Below are 16,058 nucleotides of genomic sequence, written 5' to 3' on the forward strand. Positions count from 1 at the left end.
TAATGAGAAATGTGCCGTGTCGGCACATACATAATGAAAATGATCGGTGCATAACAATCTATTAAATATTTTGTTGATTTACATTTAGAATATTTTTTCTACGTACATACATATTTTTCTACATTATAATACTGTTATTGTCATTTTATAAATGACTATATTCATTAATAATCCTAAAGACGTTGAATATTACTAATTATTTATTACTTATAAACTAATGGCAAGCTTATTAGCCCAATTCTATTTACAACATATATGTATTATGTATATATTGCATGTAAGTGATAGGCCTTGTACCAATTTCCCCAAATGGGAATTGAACCTATAACCTCAGAGACGACCAATAATATACAAATACCAAATAGAATTTAATAAACTGAGTAATTCATTAAAATATAGCAGTTTTCTTTTCAATAGACAGAAAGATAAAATAAAATGAATTGTAATACCACATTTCGTCAGTATTAATGACAGCCCACGGTGCTCGGTACACCAAATTCAACAGTTTTACAATAGCGCTTTATGTATGTCATTGACATCTAACTATTGTTTATTGTATATTCTATGAGCATTCTTTCACTTTCAAAATTTGACACAATGGCTTCTAGACTAGCTGATCACCATTAGGTGCTGGTACCAATTACCTACCACTTCTTCCTCCTAGACCTCTATATACAGTATGCATAGTTTTTGAGACCAGTTATGGCGCAGGGGTGTGACAGGTTGCGGGTTTGATTCCCACTCGAGGAAATTTTTAATTTTTTTTTTTTCGCTCTGGTGTCGAGGCAATGCGCAGTGTTATGTTCCTTTGCTCAACACGTAATGCCTAAAGAATTCAGCAGGAAATTAAATTTTCCGGTCCATTTAGTTAAAATTTTTATTTTTCAATAATAATTGTAAAATTTCTAAATTATTATCTTATTGTCCTGTTTAATTGATATATTGTTATCTAAAAATTAATCTGATAAATAGAAATATGTGAATATCATAGGTTGTACTTTAATTATTAATTGTTGTTTATTCATGCACAAAATTGTGAGGTCGTTCACATTTATATCGTCAAATGTGGATTATCGCTAGAAGACGTCACTTCGACTCAAATTTTAAGCAAAAAAATATTTTTCTTCTTTTCCACTTTTATGCTTAAAACTAATTCGCTGATTTAATCTATAACCTTTAAAGAGAATGCTGGAGAGAACTACCTACGGTACATTTTTCTATATATAATATTTATCATTTATTTTTTTAACAATATTTTAGACTAAAAACGATATCAGCCACTATCAGGCAACGACCTTAGTACTCTAATTTAGATATCTGCAAATGTAGATCATCAAAATTCATGTAAGGTAGGTCGTTCAACTTGTTTATAATTTTTTTATATTAAATTAAATTAATAAAGAAATACTCAACTGGACAATTTATATTACTTATGATTTTTTTAAAAATTGCTTCTATAATATACGGAAATATTGATTTGACTTTATTTTTTGTGTAAAATACAAAAAAAAACCGATTTATTTTCTTTTCTCATTATCACTCTAATGAGTTCTTATACATTCTGTTTTTTCTCCTGTTCTGTTTGTTCTCTTCAAGAATATTTAGAGGATAAACACGTATGGAATTAATGTCTATTGAATGTCAGGCAGGATAGCTGCCAGCTAATGTAATAGTAAAATATACCATTGACTTTGAAAAGAGCAACTGTTGAGTTTCTGGCCGGCTCTTCTCAGCAGAACTGCCTTCCGAACCGGTGGTAGCTTTTTGTTGACATGTACATTCGACAATTCAAAAGTGCTTTTATAGTTTATTTGAATAAAGAATATTTTGAATTTGAAAATTTATAATGTAATTAGTATGTAGAAATATTACAGAAGAACTCATTTCAAGCTGCTGTCAACCGAAATAAGCTAAAACAATATCGGGTTAAAATATATTAAATAATTTAATATCACTTCCTGTTTGTGAATATTCAAATGGGGTTAGCCATATCATTTTCACCTATTATTTAAACAGGCCGGTACAGTGCGTCAATACATGTTTTTGTACAGAAGAATAGTTAACCCAGTTTCCATGAGCCGTTCCTGGCTAAATATACCCTACCTGACTGTCGGCGTATGCGACGCATGCTGTCGATGGCTACATCGGCTATTGTTTATTTTTAATAATAACCTTTGGAAAAATGCTGCTTTTTTTATCACTTTTGATGCAAGTATAAGTAATTTATTTAGGGCACTATAGGGTTTGACTAACACGATGGTTGTGAGTTCGATCCCCACTCGAGGGAATGAATTATAATTTCTTCGCTTGGAAAGTGGGGAACGAAGTGCCTTAACACTTGGGTCCCTCTTCCTACCCTACTGCGGGATAGAGCGTGAAGCTAATTTATTTTTATCCATATTGAAATAAAATAAATAATACAAATATATAAAGTAAAAATGAACTTACAATTAATATAAAAATAACTTGAATAAGTTAATTATTTAAATAATAAATTAATGAAAGACGACACACCTGTGTATTGACGGTTCATTGTTAACACAATGAATCAGTAATCTAGATATTCACGCATAGCGGCCGGAGCGAATGAACTCTCTTTTAGTGTAACCCAACACCGAATTGTGCCATCGGCCCGCCTAACCTTTTAGACAAAAGCGTTGGTTTATTTGGGTTGCATGTATTTTAAATTATTTGGCAAATTTATTAATAAAATCTTCCATATCTTGTTTCTTTTTGTGACCAAAAACGATGTAATGTTTTACAATAAATTATATAATCTAAATTCCAAATTTGTCTAAAAGCCAATAGATTGAGATGGTGGGTGCGAAAGTAATTTATATATATATCGTAAAATTGATTTTGAAGACATTCAATTATAAGGATGTAATGACTGACTGGTCATAACGTAAAAATTCGTTTAACATATCACGCCAACATATTTGTGTGAAGCGGTCATGAGGAACAGCGCGTGCGCATGCCGCTGACCTACATTCGCGTCGTCGGTGACTAGTTCCCCTCCACCGGACCGCTATGCGTGCTATTACTGCAACTCATCCTAACACTGAAAGAAAATTCACTGCTGAGTTTTAACGAAATCCCTTTCGTCAGTTCAACGACCCCGCTATCGAAATCCGCACACTCACACGCTCGTCCTCGAGCCGAGCTGTCAGATAAAAAAAAACGAAACAAAAAATATTTGGTGTAACGGTCAATGAGTGAGCGACAGAGATAACTATATTTCGGCGGTTCACTCCACGAATGTAAGGTCGACGAAAAACACTGACGCAATTTTTACAGCGTACGTAATTGAGCGCTGGCAGAGTGGTGCGGGCGGTGTGTGCGTGAGCGCCGAGAGCGACGCCCGCGTCTCGAATATTTAGGTGAAAGTGTTTCGAATTTCGACATGACAACATTCGCGCGCAGTAGTTATCGTGATTTTGCCGAATCGAGAGGTTCAGAGAGCGCGACCGCGAAACGATTCGAAGCTGCGCGCGCGCAACCCTTACGTGCTCGTTCCGCAGGAAGTGCGCCGGCCGCGTGCTGAACGTGCAAAGTGCTGCGTTGGAAAAGTATGCGAAAAGTTGGTGTTTCCAGAAATTTTCGAAGACGTAAATTAAAATAGTGATATTTGAATATTGTAACTCGTGGAACTTCGTGTGATGTGCGTGTTGGTGCGCTAGGCAAACTGTCGGCTGGCGACAACCTGGGGTCCGAGGCGCTCGACGCCTCCGCGCATGCACTGCAACTACAGACGATGACCTCAACAATGGGTGAGTATTTTATAAAGTGCATCGAAAAAAAATATACTTTATAAAATTTACAATTTGTGAAACATGTCATATATTTTCCTTTAACTATTAATTAACTAATTCTAAATAAATATAAAAAATTAAAATTAAATATAAATTTTATTAAAATTTATCAGAAAAAGAAATCGGTTAACAAGATTTACAATAAGCGCATCAGGCGTTCGTAGCTCGTGTGTCGTAGCATGGCTACGTGAGCTACGAACTTAGACTTATAAGCGTTTCTCATGAACTATTTTATTACTTTAAAATAAAATAATATAGGAAATCTTCAAAAAACTGTTTTATAAGCTAAATTGTATTATTTATATTGATACTAAAAAATTGTAGTTTAAAATATACAAAACTATAATAATTATGTTTAAGAATAAACTTGACATATTTTTTAATTTTAATTCATATAAAAAATGTTGTTAAAAGTAGGTTTAGAGTTAATTTAATTTTAATAGGTACTCTTCTTCACTCTTACTTTAGAAATGGCAAGTTTAATTGATATAGAATCATTCTGTAAGGCTCTCATTTGGTAAAAAAAATTAAACACAAATAAACTATATTAATTCTATATTAATAAAAAAAAGCTATATTTTATTTTATGTCACATCAAAATTATAAACAGACGATATTTAGTCAACTAAACTTCCTTATAGCTTTGGATAAAGGAATTGTATTTTTTATTTATAATTAAAACAAAATGACAATATTTTATTCTATTCTATTTTTAATTTAAAAATTTTACTAAAACAGACATATAATTGTATTTAATCATAAAGGCTCCTTAATACAATAACTTTATATATCTCTACAGAACTAATAAGCCGAATTAAGCAATTCGTTCAATGTCTTATTGGGCAAGCGATTTATTCTGAAATAATATTAATATTAAACCTGCGTACATTGCAAAACAAAAGCCAACAGTGTTTTATGCTAACCATGACATTCCCGAATCCTCTCGTGAATCACGAACGTGTTTTTATAAGGATTGGCGCATACGAAACTTAAAGCAGTCATTAATATTACATAAATTGAAATAAAAAAAAAGCTTCACGCTAGTGTTAAAACTCAATGTTCCCACTTTTAAATTAAGAATAAAAACTAAACCTATACCATTTTTATCGCATGAATATTAAAATTTCAAGTAGGTACGTTCAACCGCCATTAGTGCGCTATTAGTCTATGGCACTCTTACTTTCATTATATGGCCGCCCTTTGTTTATGGTCTATGACTCGATGGGGTCGACGGCCTCACGGCATTTGCCGTTGCCAAAATACATTTTTAACGTTCACTTTCCAATGCGGTGAAAGCGAAAAGGTACCCAATGTCACTGCTTCCTTTCAAAACATTGTAGTGGGAGGATGATGGTTGTATTTAAATTTGGGTGGTTATTTTTTATCAGCTTCACGCTGTATCCCGCATACAGCAGAGTAGGCAGAGGGAACATAGTGTTAAGGCACTCCGTTCTCCATTTTTCGTTGAATTTTGAGTGGTGGAACTCTACACCAGAGCGAAGAAATTAATAAAAATATAAATTTAAGTAAATATTTTATTTCCTCAAGTGGAAATCGAACGCACAACAATTTGATAATAATTCTTTAAATACATTTATCTAAGCAAAGTAACGTTATATCAATATGCATATTTAGTACCCGGAAGTTTATATATCTTCGAGATTCCATCAAATGAGGTTTTATATAACATAATATATGAAATAGGAAGTCAATAGATCGGAAGTGTATAGTATTAAATAGAATGGCTGAACGATCGTGCTCTCTGAATGTCAAGGTGTAAGACGAAGGCTAAGTCGCAACCGACGCCGAAATCCTGCTTAAGATCATTACACCAGCTTGTTTATGTAAACATCTTTTTCTTTTAGCTATGGTTAAAATAAATCTATTTATAACTTTATATATATATATTTTTTAATTATATCGGTTTTTTTTTGGCAACAGTACTTTGTAATTGTTTAAGAAATAATAGTTTATATTTTTAATTAATTTGTTTTTTATTTTGTTATGTAACTAACGTATTATAAGCATTTTATAGTTATTTTTTTCTATAATTTAACGTTACATAGACATATATTTTAAATCAAATTCAAAACTTTACTTAAAGCCAGTCGTGGTTCAGGGGCACTAACGTTTGAATGTTAACGCAATGGGTTGTAAGTTCTATTCTCACTCGAGAAAATTCTTAAATTTCAAGCCTTCTTCTCAACGAGCAACGATTATGAGAATGACACTTGTAAATTATAGATTTTAGCTCAAATTAATAAATACTAATCTAGTTTTACTTTTGTATTTCTTTTAAAAAAAAATCAGGTAGTAAATTCAAGACGGATCACGGCTGTTAAGTCAGCCGGCGACCTCGCATCGGCACTGACATTGCAACCGGAACCACTTACACTTCCTACTGCCCACTTTAGACCACTTCTATATTTATTAGTCAAAAAGAAGTACACATATGTGATATTTTTATTTTAAATATTTATATATTTTAAAATTATATTTTTTCAAGGTTTCATATTCGATAATTCCGGTACTTAAATATTAGTGTCAACTGAAGTAGGTACATAAATGCCCTTTTGTTCTTTACAATAAAAATTGTCACATTTTATTAACACTTCCGCAGCTTTCAAGATCTGTTATTTACTATAAAAAATTCTTAATAAGTACCTACTTATAAAATTCAGCTTAAAATATTTATATAAAGGCCGTTGTGCCGCAAAGGCACAAGCGTGGACTGTAAACGCGAGGTTGGGGTTCAATTTCCACTCAGGGGGATTGAATTAAGGAAACGGAGTGTTTTAACACTGTGTTCCTTCTGCCTACCTTACATGAAAGATATAGCGTAATGCTAAGAAAACAATAATATGTAATTAGCTTAAGGAAGAAAAAAATATGATGAAATTTCCGCAAAGTTTTATATCAACAGAAATATTTATCATTCTACTTTTTAAAAATCAATCTTAAATTAGTATAGAAATATATTTTATATTAAAAATCTTAATTAGCTATGGACGGCAAGCGTTCGTGTGTTGAAATGGAGATAAGATGACCATGGCAGAGGACGCAGTACTTCCTAGTGCCGGCTCTTTTAGAATCTACGTAAACGTGTAGAAGGCTTGCATTTCCACCAAAACTACAGTATCAATGAATTATAAAATTAAAAAAAAAAAATTAAACTACACTCGTGTGTGGCTGTACATGTGGCAGGTTATGAGTTCGATTCCCACCTGAGGTAATAAAATAATTCATATTTTCATATGTTTGTGGGAAGTGAAGTGTCTCAACACTAGGTTCCCTCTGCCTAGTCTAGAATCTAGATTATCAAAATATTCTTTTAAAAATTAATTTTTATTCTTAAATCGTTAGTATTATGCAGCTACATAAATCAAATGCTTATATTTTAGTTCTGACATCAAATAAAGAAAAAAAGTAAGTAATGTTTACTTTTACGTTAATTATAACATAAATATTTTTTTATATCGTACACAATATGAACTGTATGAACTGTACCAAACATTGGATTAGAGTTTAAGTTGAACAAATAACTTCCTTTATGTTTACTTAGGTTCAAGTTCAAACAGTTCTTTGTCCGAGCTACGTGATACTGTCGAGGTTACAATTAATATTAATTTTGTAAGAGTACCTTTAAAAATATACTTATCTTTGGTTCCTATTTAATATATTTTCTTATTAAAGCAATAAATAGCATGAACTGTTACTAGCACTACTGTATAATAATGATGCTACTACTTTAATAATAAAAAAAATACTTTACTTTAATTTTAAATTAAACTGCCATAATAAATCATCTTCACTCTGTATTCCGCACTGCACTAGTGTTAAGACACTCCGTTCTCTTCTTTCCGCCGAATTTTGGAAGCATTGCGTGTTGGGTGGCGGAACTCAACACCGCGCTTTATCGGCCATAATAAATGTAATTTTAATGTTTAATAAAACTAATTAAGCCAAAATATATATGGATATCATTTTATTAAAAAAAATCATAAAATTATATTATGTTGTTTACAATACATAGATATTTCCTATAAACTTTACGGAAGTTTTACGTCGACCTCGTGCTACGACGCAAAAGAAGCGACATACTGCCGCAAAATATTTTATTCAATTCATTTAAAATATGCCATTATCAAGGTCTTTGACACGTTCATTTTATTTTAGAACTAGTTTATCTTTGTATGAACGTTGCACTTACATATAAGCCCGTATTTCTAATTCGATCTTAAGATGCTGTTTTCATTTCAAGATCTATCTCAAGCTTGAGAGTGATTTATAAATACGGGCATTAGAGTTCACTACGTAAAGAACCCAAAATTAGTTTTTTAGTCACTCTCGTCGTTCGTTTTCATTGTGAATTACTTAAAACGGAATAAACGTAAATTTATGTAATTTATGAACGATTATATTGTCTAGTTATGTTTTTTTTATATAAATTGAAATCTCTGAATGTATGTTTTTGATTATATTTCCATACATAAAAAAAAAGATACTTTAAAATTAAATAAGTCTAAAAATCTTTTTAAAATTAGTTAACTAAAATCAAATGCTAAACATATAGCTTATTATTACGATATTGTCGTATGAGTCAATCTTTTTTTTTATGTATATAACCGATAATGCAATTTCCACCGTAAAAATTTTACGTCATGCGCAACGTAAAACATACGTAAATCAATTGAACAAAAAAATATATAGTAGCCTAGTGCTGATAAGCTCGTGGGTATAGCAACAACACCGTAACATTTAGGTCGTGATAACGTCAAATTCATATAAATACTACGTAGGTGTACTTTTGTAAAATTAAGTAAAACTTTTGTAGTTAAAAACACCTTTTGAATTGAATTGATAACCTCCTTTTCTCACAGAAGTCGGTTAAAAATTATTTTTCTTTGTAAGTGGTTGTTGGGAGTTGTAAATACGTAAAGGCATTGATAGGCACATATGATTCTAACGATTTAGTATTAAATTTGCAAAACCTGCAAAAAATCTCTTAGACCAATAATTTAACTCTGTTTTATTTACGTCGTTACTCACGCTGTTTACTTATAAACTGAAAATAATAAATGAAAAAAGTTATTTTTAAATTTATATTTGAATTTCAAAGTATACAAAATATTAGGTATAGCAGCAATCTGTCAACGGACCTGTAGCAGAATTTCGGCTTCAAGTCCTACAAAGCTTTGAATACAATAAATAATTTATTCGTATTTCCAACCATCTACCACTAATGGCACCACCACCAACTCAGCATACAATACACATTTAACATTTCACAAGCAAATCCCTATATTAATTCACTGAACGACATACATTTATGAACGTCTCAAGTTCACTAGCACAAAGAGACAAGAAAACAAAACGGCCGCCAAGGTCGAGGAACTGTAATAATAGTAGTAATTATAGTGCGTGCATCGATATTGGTCACAATGACGGAAACCGCACATAGAAATTGAATGACGTCGATGACTTTGATGATTCACACACACTCACAAACACACACACACATTCGTAATACGTCACTCAGCATATACGCAATAGTTTTAGGTATCCTATAGTTCTTAGGTAAGAAGTCATATCGTTATATAAAAGCATTAAATAAAAAACAATAGCCACATTGGTTTTTTACACGTGGTTTTGATACATTCGACAATTCGGTTCTATGGAAGATTACCAGTCTCGTTTGAGGTATTAGATATTGTATTTTACTTTTGTTAAAGACAGAATATTGAGAGCACAGACTAAATATTTAAAAAACAATAATTAAAAAATATAAAAAAAATTACATCCAAATAGATATTAAAAGAATATGTTCATATTCATTTTATAAACAATATAGATAGCTAATGGAAAAATCCGCACTAATCACAGTTTTCTTTTCTTTTTAAATTATTATATTTTTATTAAACAATTAACTGTGATATATGACAATACGTAAAGGACATAACAGATGTAATATATTATGGACATATAGATATTATATGCCTCCAGAGTTCCTCAAAAAATGGGAAACACAATTTCCCCATTTTCCATTAGATTCCCTCTGTCTACCCAGCGTAAAGCTAAACAAATATATTTTTTATATGTATTGGTATAAAATAAAACGCAATATCTATAGTTAACTAATATGCAATATTAAATCTATTTGAGGCTTTGATTCACTTTGACCTTTATCGTTGTCTGGAAAATTTATTAATACCTATTCATTTCCTTGTTATTAAATTCTAAATATAAATAATTAGAAATATTTTTTTACATATGCAAATAATATATTAAAATTAACTATCTTACTTTTAAAAATGTTCAGAGATCTAATTTATTCACATATAATTTGACTGCACTGGTAATATACATAGATATATAATGAACGAAATTAAAAGGTATATATCGTGAAGCTCGAAGAAACTAACTATAATTTTAATACTAATAAACTTTTTACTTATACTTTATATGAGACTTGAACTATGGTATTCTAAAAACAATTTTAATACTTGCTTTTAAAATTATATATGCCAGTAGCGATTCCGTGTTAAATTTCCAATTAAATCATTTCTTTCATAGCAATAAAAAGAAAAATAACGTTAACGTCATTGTTCGGACCGTGTATAGTGATGTCATTGAGAATTGGCTGACGTGGAAGGTTATGCTCCATGAAAATAACAGTGATAATGCAGTCGTAAAATTGGTCTTATCAAATGAAATAGGAATAAATAGGCTTTCTCTTTACGTCTCTACTTAGGAGCAAACGATATGCAATATGGAACTCACTGAAATTATTGTGACTGCCAAAATATATTTTTAAATAATATATTTTACCAGTTTTATTAATAAAGTTTACATAATTTAGTATATTATGTTTCACATGGATAATAATCATCTTATAATTACGGGGCCGTTCTTTGTACCTCGACCTAATATGCCTCCGGGATGCAGTGAGTGCATTTTAATATAATCTTGTTGCTAATTATTTATCAATAAAATTATATTTTTTTAACATATTTTATGTTATTGGTAAACTAAGTATTTACGTCTAAATTATTATTAAAAGAAGTTATTTATTATTATTTTTTTTTAAATGTTATTTTCTTTTGTCCAAAGGAATAATGACACTCAGCCGCGGCCCGTGTGACCTGGACAACATGAGTCTGTTCCAAGACCTCAAACTAAAGAGGCGGAAAGTTGACTCCCGATGTAGTAGCGATGGTAAGTTAATTTTAATATTATTATGATTTTATATATATTATTATTATATATTAGTAATAATATATTAGAAAAAAGTAGTAAAACTAACAGTATGTCTAATTCATGCAAATATACTTAAATATATTTGAAGAACCAACACACGGCCATGTATTACGTCGAAAAAGATCAAACCAGTAGTTATAATCGCTAAGTGCCTTATGTCAGTTATGAATGATGTATTATACTTACATAAATATTACTAATACTTACTTTACTGACATTATAGGGTACAATTAAGCTTTACTAAGTAAAACAAAATATTAACCGACATAAAAGTTTATTAAAAAATAATTATTAAAAATAAAAAAAATACTATTACTATGAAATAATTAGACACTATGGGCCCGTAAACTTTAAAAAATATTCAATAAACATTGTTAAAATTGAACCTGACAATGACTTGTCGACAATATCATTAACGGACTCACTTTCACTAAAAATAAAACTGAAAATACAGTTATTTAAACATATTTTTTTATATAAAACCAAAAAATATATTACCAGAATTAATAAAAAAAAAGACTTTTTCCTCTTTAACGATCATTTTATTTTAGTGTAAGGTCAGGAACATTAATTTATTATTCCAAACCAGTCGCCGATTACTGTGCGCTTTATCACTTTCGAATGCGATAGTGAATTCGAATGTTGTAATCGCATTCTGTTCAGATGTTATTACATCTATTTGCTATAAAGTAAAAGAGACAGTATCACCTTAATAATGAAAAAATGGTATAAAAAAAATAATTTATAATAAATCAGCTTCACGGTTTATCCCGCACATAGCAGGGTAGGCGGAAATAACCTAGTGTTAAAACACTCCGTTCCCCTATTTCCGCCGAATTCTGAAGGCTTTGATGACACCTGAGCCAAGAAATAGAAATATAAACGAAAATAAATATTTCACTTCCTCGAGTGGGGATCGAAAACACAACCCGGCGTTGAGTTCCTCTGCTCAACACGCGATCTCGAAAAATCGATAGAAATTTGGTTTATATATTAGGTTCCCACACACACTAGGTTCCCTCTGCCTACCCCGCTTTTTGAGGCATACAGCGTGCAATAAAAAGATGTACCTATCATTTTAAGTAATTATCACTTAACTGCCATTCCAATACTATAAATAAATTCATAGAGATGCAATGTCATGTATTACACAACCCATTAATATGTATATTATACATCAATCGAAAGTTAAATAACAAACGAAGTATAATCCAAACGGGTCGTATAAAATTCGCTAACTTTCACTCAACTCATATTATACGAAATACAGGTTCAACAAGTCCAATGCCATTGTAAGATTGTATATGAACGAATGATTTTTTTTATTATTTCTACATATTGTATCGGCGTAGAGTAAAAGAAAGAAAGTAGATAGGCAAAGATAGATAAGTAGGCTATCTTTTACTGAAAATATTCTAGATGTATTTATTTTTAGAAATACCATTTGAATTAATATAAAACTAATTCTATTTTTTTTGGTGGAGAAAGTGGAGAATGGAATTATCTTAATGGGAACGGAGTGTCTTAACAATAGGTCCCTAGGTTCCCTCTAGCTACCCTGCAATGTGTGTGATATTGCATGAGGCTAAAAAAAGTTTCCTATTACTTTGGTAAATATATAAATAAAGATACAAAAACGGCCTAATCGTAAATAATTATCACAATCATAATTTAATTAACTCCTTAATGGCGGACATTAAAGTGTCACGTCGAATAAATCATTGTGTCACTTTCCACAACGACGTGTTTATTTTATAGGATGGAGGGACATCGTCGCCATTTAAAAATATTTTTTTGACGATATCAACAATTATTTTTCGAATTCCGAAAAGTAATTTACGTATATACGTACTATTATTTTTATCAACTTAACAGCAAAGGGAAACTAGTGTTAAGACACTGTTCTCTACTTTTCACCGAATTATTCGAGTCATTGCGTGTTGAGTGGCAGAACTAAACGCTGTGCTTTTGCCTTGGTGCCAGAGCGATGAATATATCAATAAATAATAATTACGTCCCTGGGCCATGACGGCCTTTAAAAAATATTTTATTACTATTAAAAATAATAATAAAAAAGCTTCAACATTAACAAAGCTAGAATGATCGGAATGTACTTAAAAATTGAAAATAGAAAGTAATTGCGTTAATTACTTGACCCTGTGAAAAATGAAACTATGAAAGATTTCTATTGTTATTTGACTTGAAGTCCGCGTTGTGAGTACAAAAGTGTAACAAATGCATCAAAAGAGGCAAGGATAGCCATTGAATTTATTAATAGAATAAAATCAGCTTCACGCTGTATCCCGCACACAGTAGGGTAAGCAGAGGGAACCTAGTGTTGAGACACTCCGTTACCCATTTTGTGCCGAATTCTGGAGGCATTGCGTGTTGAGTGGCAGAATTCAACGCCGCGCCTTGCCTCGACACCAGAGCGAAGAAATGGAAACATAAACGTAAATAAATATTCCACTTGCTCGAGTGGAGATCGAACCCACAACCGTCGCGTTACAGTGGAATCTTACTCTTGGTTTTGGGACAACTAGGGGACAAATACAACTGTCCTTTACGGGGGTAGAGGAAAGGTATTCCACTTATGGAGGGTAGAGAAAGAAAGGAAAAGAAATGTGATAAGATACTCCGTCCGAATTCGAACCAATGTGTTAAGTGGCGGAATTCAACGCTGCCCTTTATCTTGACAAAGCGGGAAATTAAAATAAAAACAATTATCACTTACAATCAATTGTAGAAAATATACAAACTAAACGGCATGGTGTGTCATCATTTCCACGTTTGCGTGAATCTCGATAAAATTCCAATGACGTTGGAGTGATGCGAGGGGCGTGACGCGGCGTGACGAACGCACCCGACGTGACGTGACGTGACGCACCCTCGCGTGCGGTACTCAGTACTGTACATGCATTCGCTGACGAGACGGTATTTCAACGTGCTTGTGATTTACTGTTGTTGAAATTTATTACACTTTATAGTTTATGTAATGATTGATTTAGACTAAAATATAATAAAATAGACTAGACTTAAATAAACTAAAAATTTACTTAACGAGTTAGTACATCTATTTTGAAAGGAAATTAAAAAATAAAAAATAAAGATGACTTAAATGAAAATTAAAATAAAAGCCAACCATTTAATACATAGACATTAGAGTTGTTTGCATTTCAATTATCATAGACACTACAATTAACAAGTGGAATTCAAAAATAGTTCAAAATGAAAATAACATTATGAAGAAGTACAATCGATTTTGTCTATTTATATAACATTTTCCGTGGAGTATTATATAGACAGGCCGCTCGCAAGTCGGCGCATCGACACGTGGCGCTCGACGAGGCCGGGGGAGGCCGGTGGAGGTAGCGGGATGGGCGAGGGTGTGACCTAGTTCCGTTCGGTCGCTGACCGCACGCGACCTTCGCTTGCACCGATCGAAAAGATCAACTATTGAAAGAATTGCAAATTGCATAACCGCCTTTATTATTGTTTGGCGTCGAAAGCTTCCTCTTATACTACGAATTAAAATTTATGAAATATATTTAAGGTTATTCAATAAGACACTATTACTATTTTAAACAGCATTACTTATCTAGAAAATTATACAACATCTATCGGTATATAATAAGCGGCATTCAAAACCAATAGTTATCTACGAAGCGAACTTTCCTAACTCAGGATTTCAGTACCACCAATTGCATCACTAGGCTAGAAAGATCGGTCCCCACCAGCGATGTGGTAAAGGACGCGAAGTGCAGAGTGAAATAGAGATCGTCCTCGCAGCGAGAGCGGTGCACGCGCTGCACTTCGCACGCACGGCCGCCTGAGTGACCTAATAGTGGCTGGAGGGAGGGACCGGGAAGTGCGGGGAGGGCCCGCGCTGCCGCTCGTGCGGTAGGTCGGGCTCACTGCGCGCGCCCGCCGCCCGTCGCTGGCAGTGGAAAACTTTCTTCGCAACTTTTCCTCGCGTAAACAAATCCGCGTTAAGGTTCCCGTCGAGCCTCTAACTAATGGTCCAAATGGTCGTAAATATTCAATTTTTATTTAAATTTACAGTGAGAACGATAATTATGTTATGGTTTTGAGTTTAACGAACCCAGTGTAGTTGGGATGTAAGTTTTGGAACTGGAGCGGGTAACCTACGCATATGGATTTAGTTATAAAAAGTCGGTAATTTTTCTAGTTTTATTACTCTAAAATTATTAATAACAAAAATTTGAATCGAGTAGTACTATTTCTTATAGTACAATAATATTTATATAATGTTATATTACCAGTAAGTATGCTTAATTATTATTTATTAATTAATTTAAATTCTGTATAATATGTATATTTTTGTATAATTTCATCTAGATTGAAAGTATAGGTGACAATTACAATAATTATCCTATACTAGGCTAGGCCTAGGCTTGTTACCTACCATAGACCAAAGAACCCTTTGTGGTGTTGTAGCTGTAGGCACAGAGGCACAGGCGCAACGCTTCCGGGCGCTGCATCTGCGCGCGCGCCGCTTTCACTTTCTCTTCGCTCGTAGCCACATCTCGCGCTCACCCGTTACAACGTACGATCGTACTTCCTACATTTTCCATATAATTTTTCTTTCCGCGTTTCTCGTTACATAAATAATAATAATACTATATCCACATATATTATATTAATATTTTTTCGTATGTAATACATGGTACTGTGTGTTGGAGGTTAGCGTATAACATTGGTGCTGAAAATAGCCTTTCTAAATGTTTTGCAATTGCATCCGTGAATCAAATTAGTTTTCTGTCTGTTCGGAGCCTCACTCTCGTCGTGACGCAACCGGCTAATCTAGTCGGCGGCGGGAAGTGCAGCGCGTCCCTGCGCCGCGCCCCGCACCCCGCGCCCCGCGCTCCTAGCTACGACCACGCGGCGCGGTCGTTGACATTTCACCTAGTTTCTATTTGTCACTTATTAAAAGCCCGTCGTGCTCTTATTCTTCATGGAGATACGGAA

General features: G+C 32.8%; 1 protein-coding gene across 5 annotated transcripts in view; it reads left to right on the plus strand.

The window, feature by feature from the left end:
* Window positions 1-16,058, plus strand: part of Hr4 (nuclear hormone receptor 4) — an 82,222-nt gene that overhangs the window by 53,540 nt on the left and 12,624 nt on the right. For 2 of the 5 annotated variants that reach the window (XM_085192579.1, XM_085192577.1), the window contains one exon: window positions 10,923-11,027. In XM_085192579.1, coding sequence (XP_085048705.1) covers window positions 10,928-11,027 — 100 coding nt within the window. In that variant the 5' untranslated portion in view covers window positions 10,923-10,927. Of the gene's footprint in view, window positions 1-3,521; window positions 3,771-10,922; window positions 11,028-14,855; window positions 15,246-16,058 lie in introns of those variants that run through there. The other 3 variants (XM_085192578.1, XM_085192580.1, XM_085192581.1) reach the window with 3 other exon arrangements.

This window comes from Heliconius melpomene, chromosome 11, assembly GCF_056956725.1.
Source record: "Heliconius melpomene rosina isolate 202511_hmr_F chromosome 11, ASM5695672v1, whole genome shotgun sequence".
Classification (NCBI taxonomy): Eukaryota; Metazoa; Arthropoda; class Insecta; order Lepidoptera; family Nymphalidae; genus Heliconius; species Heliconius melpomene.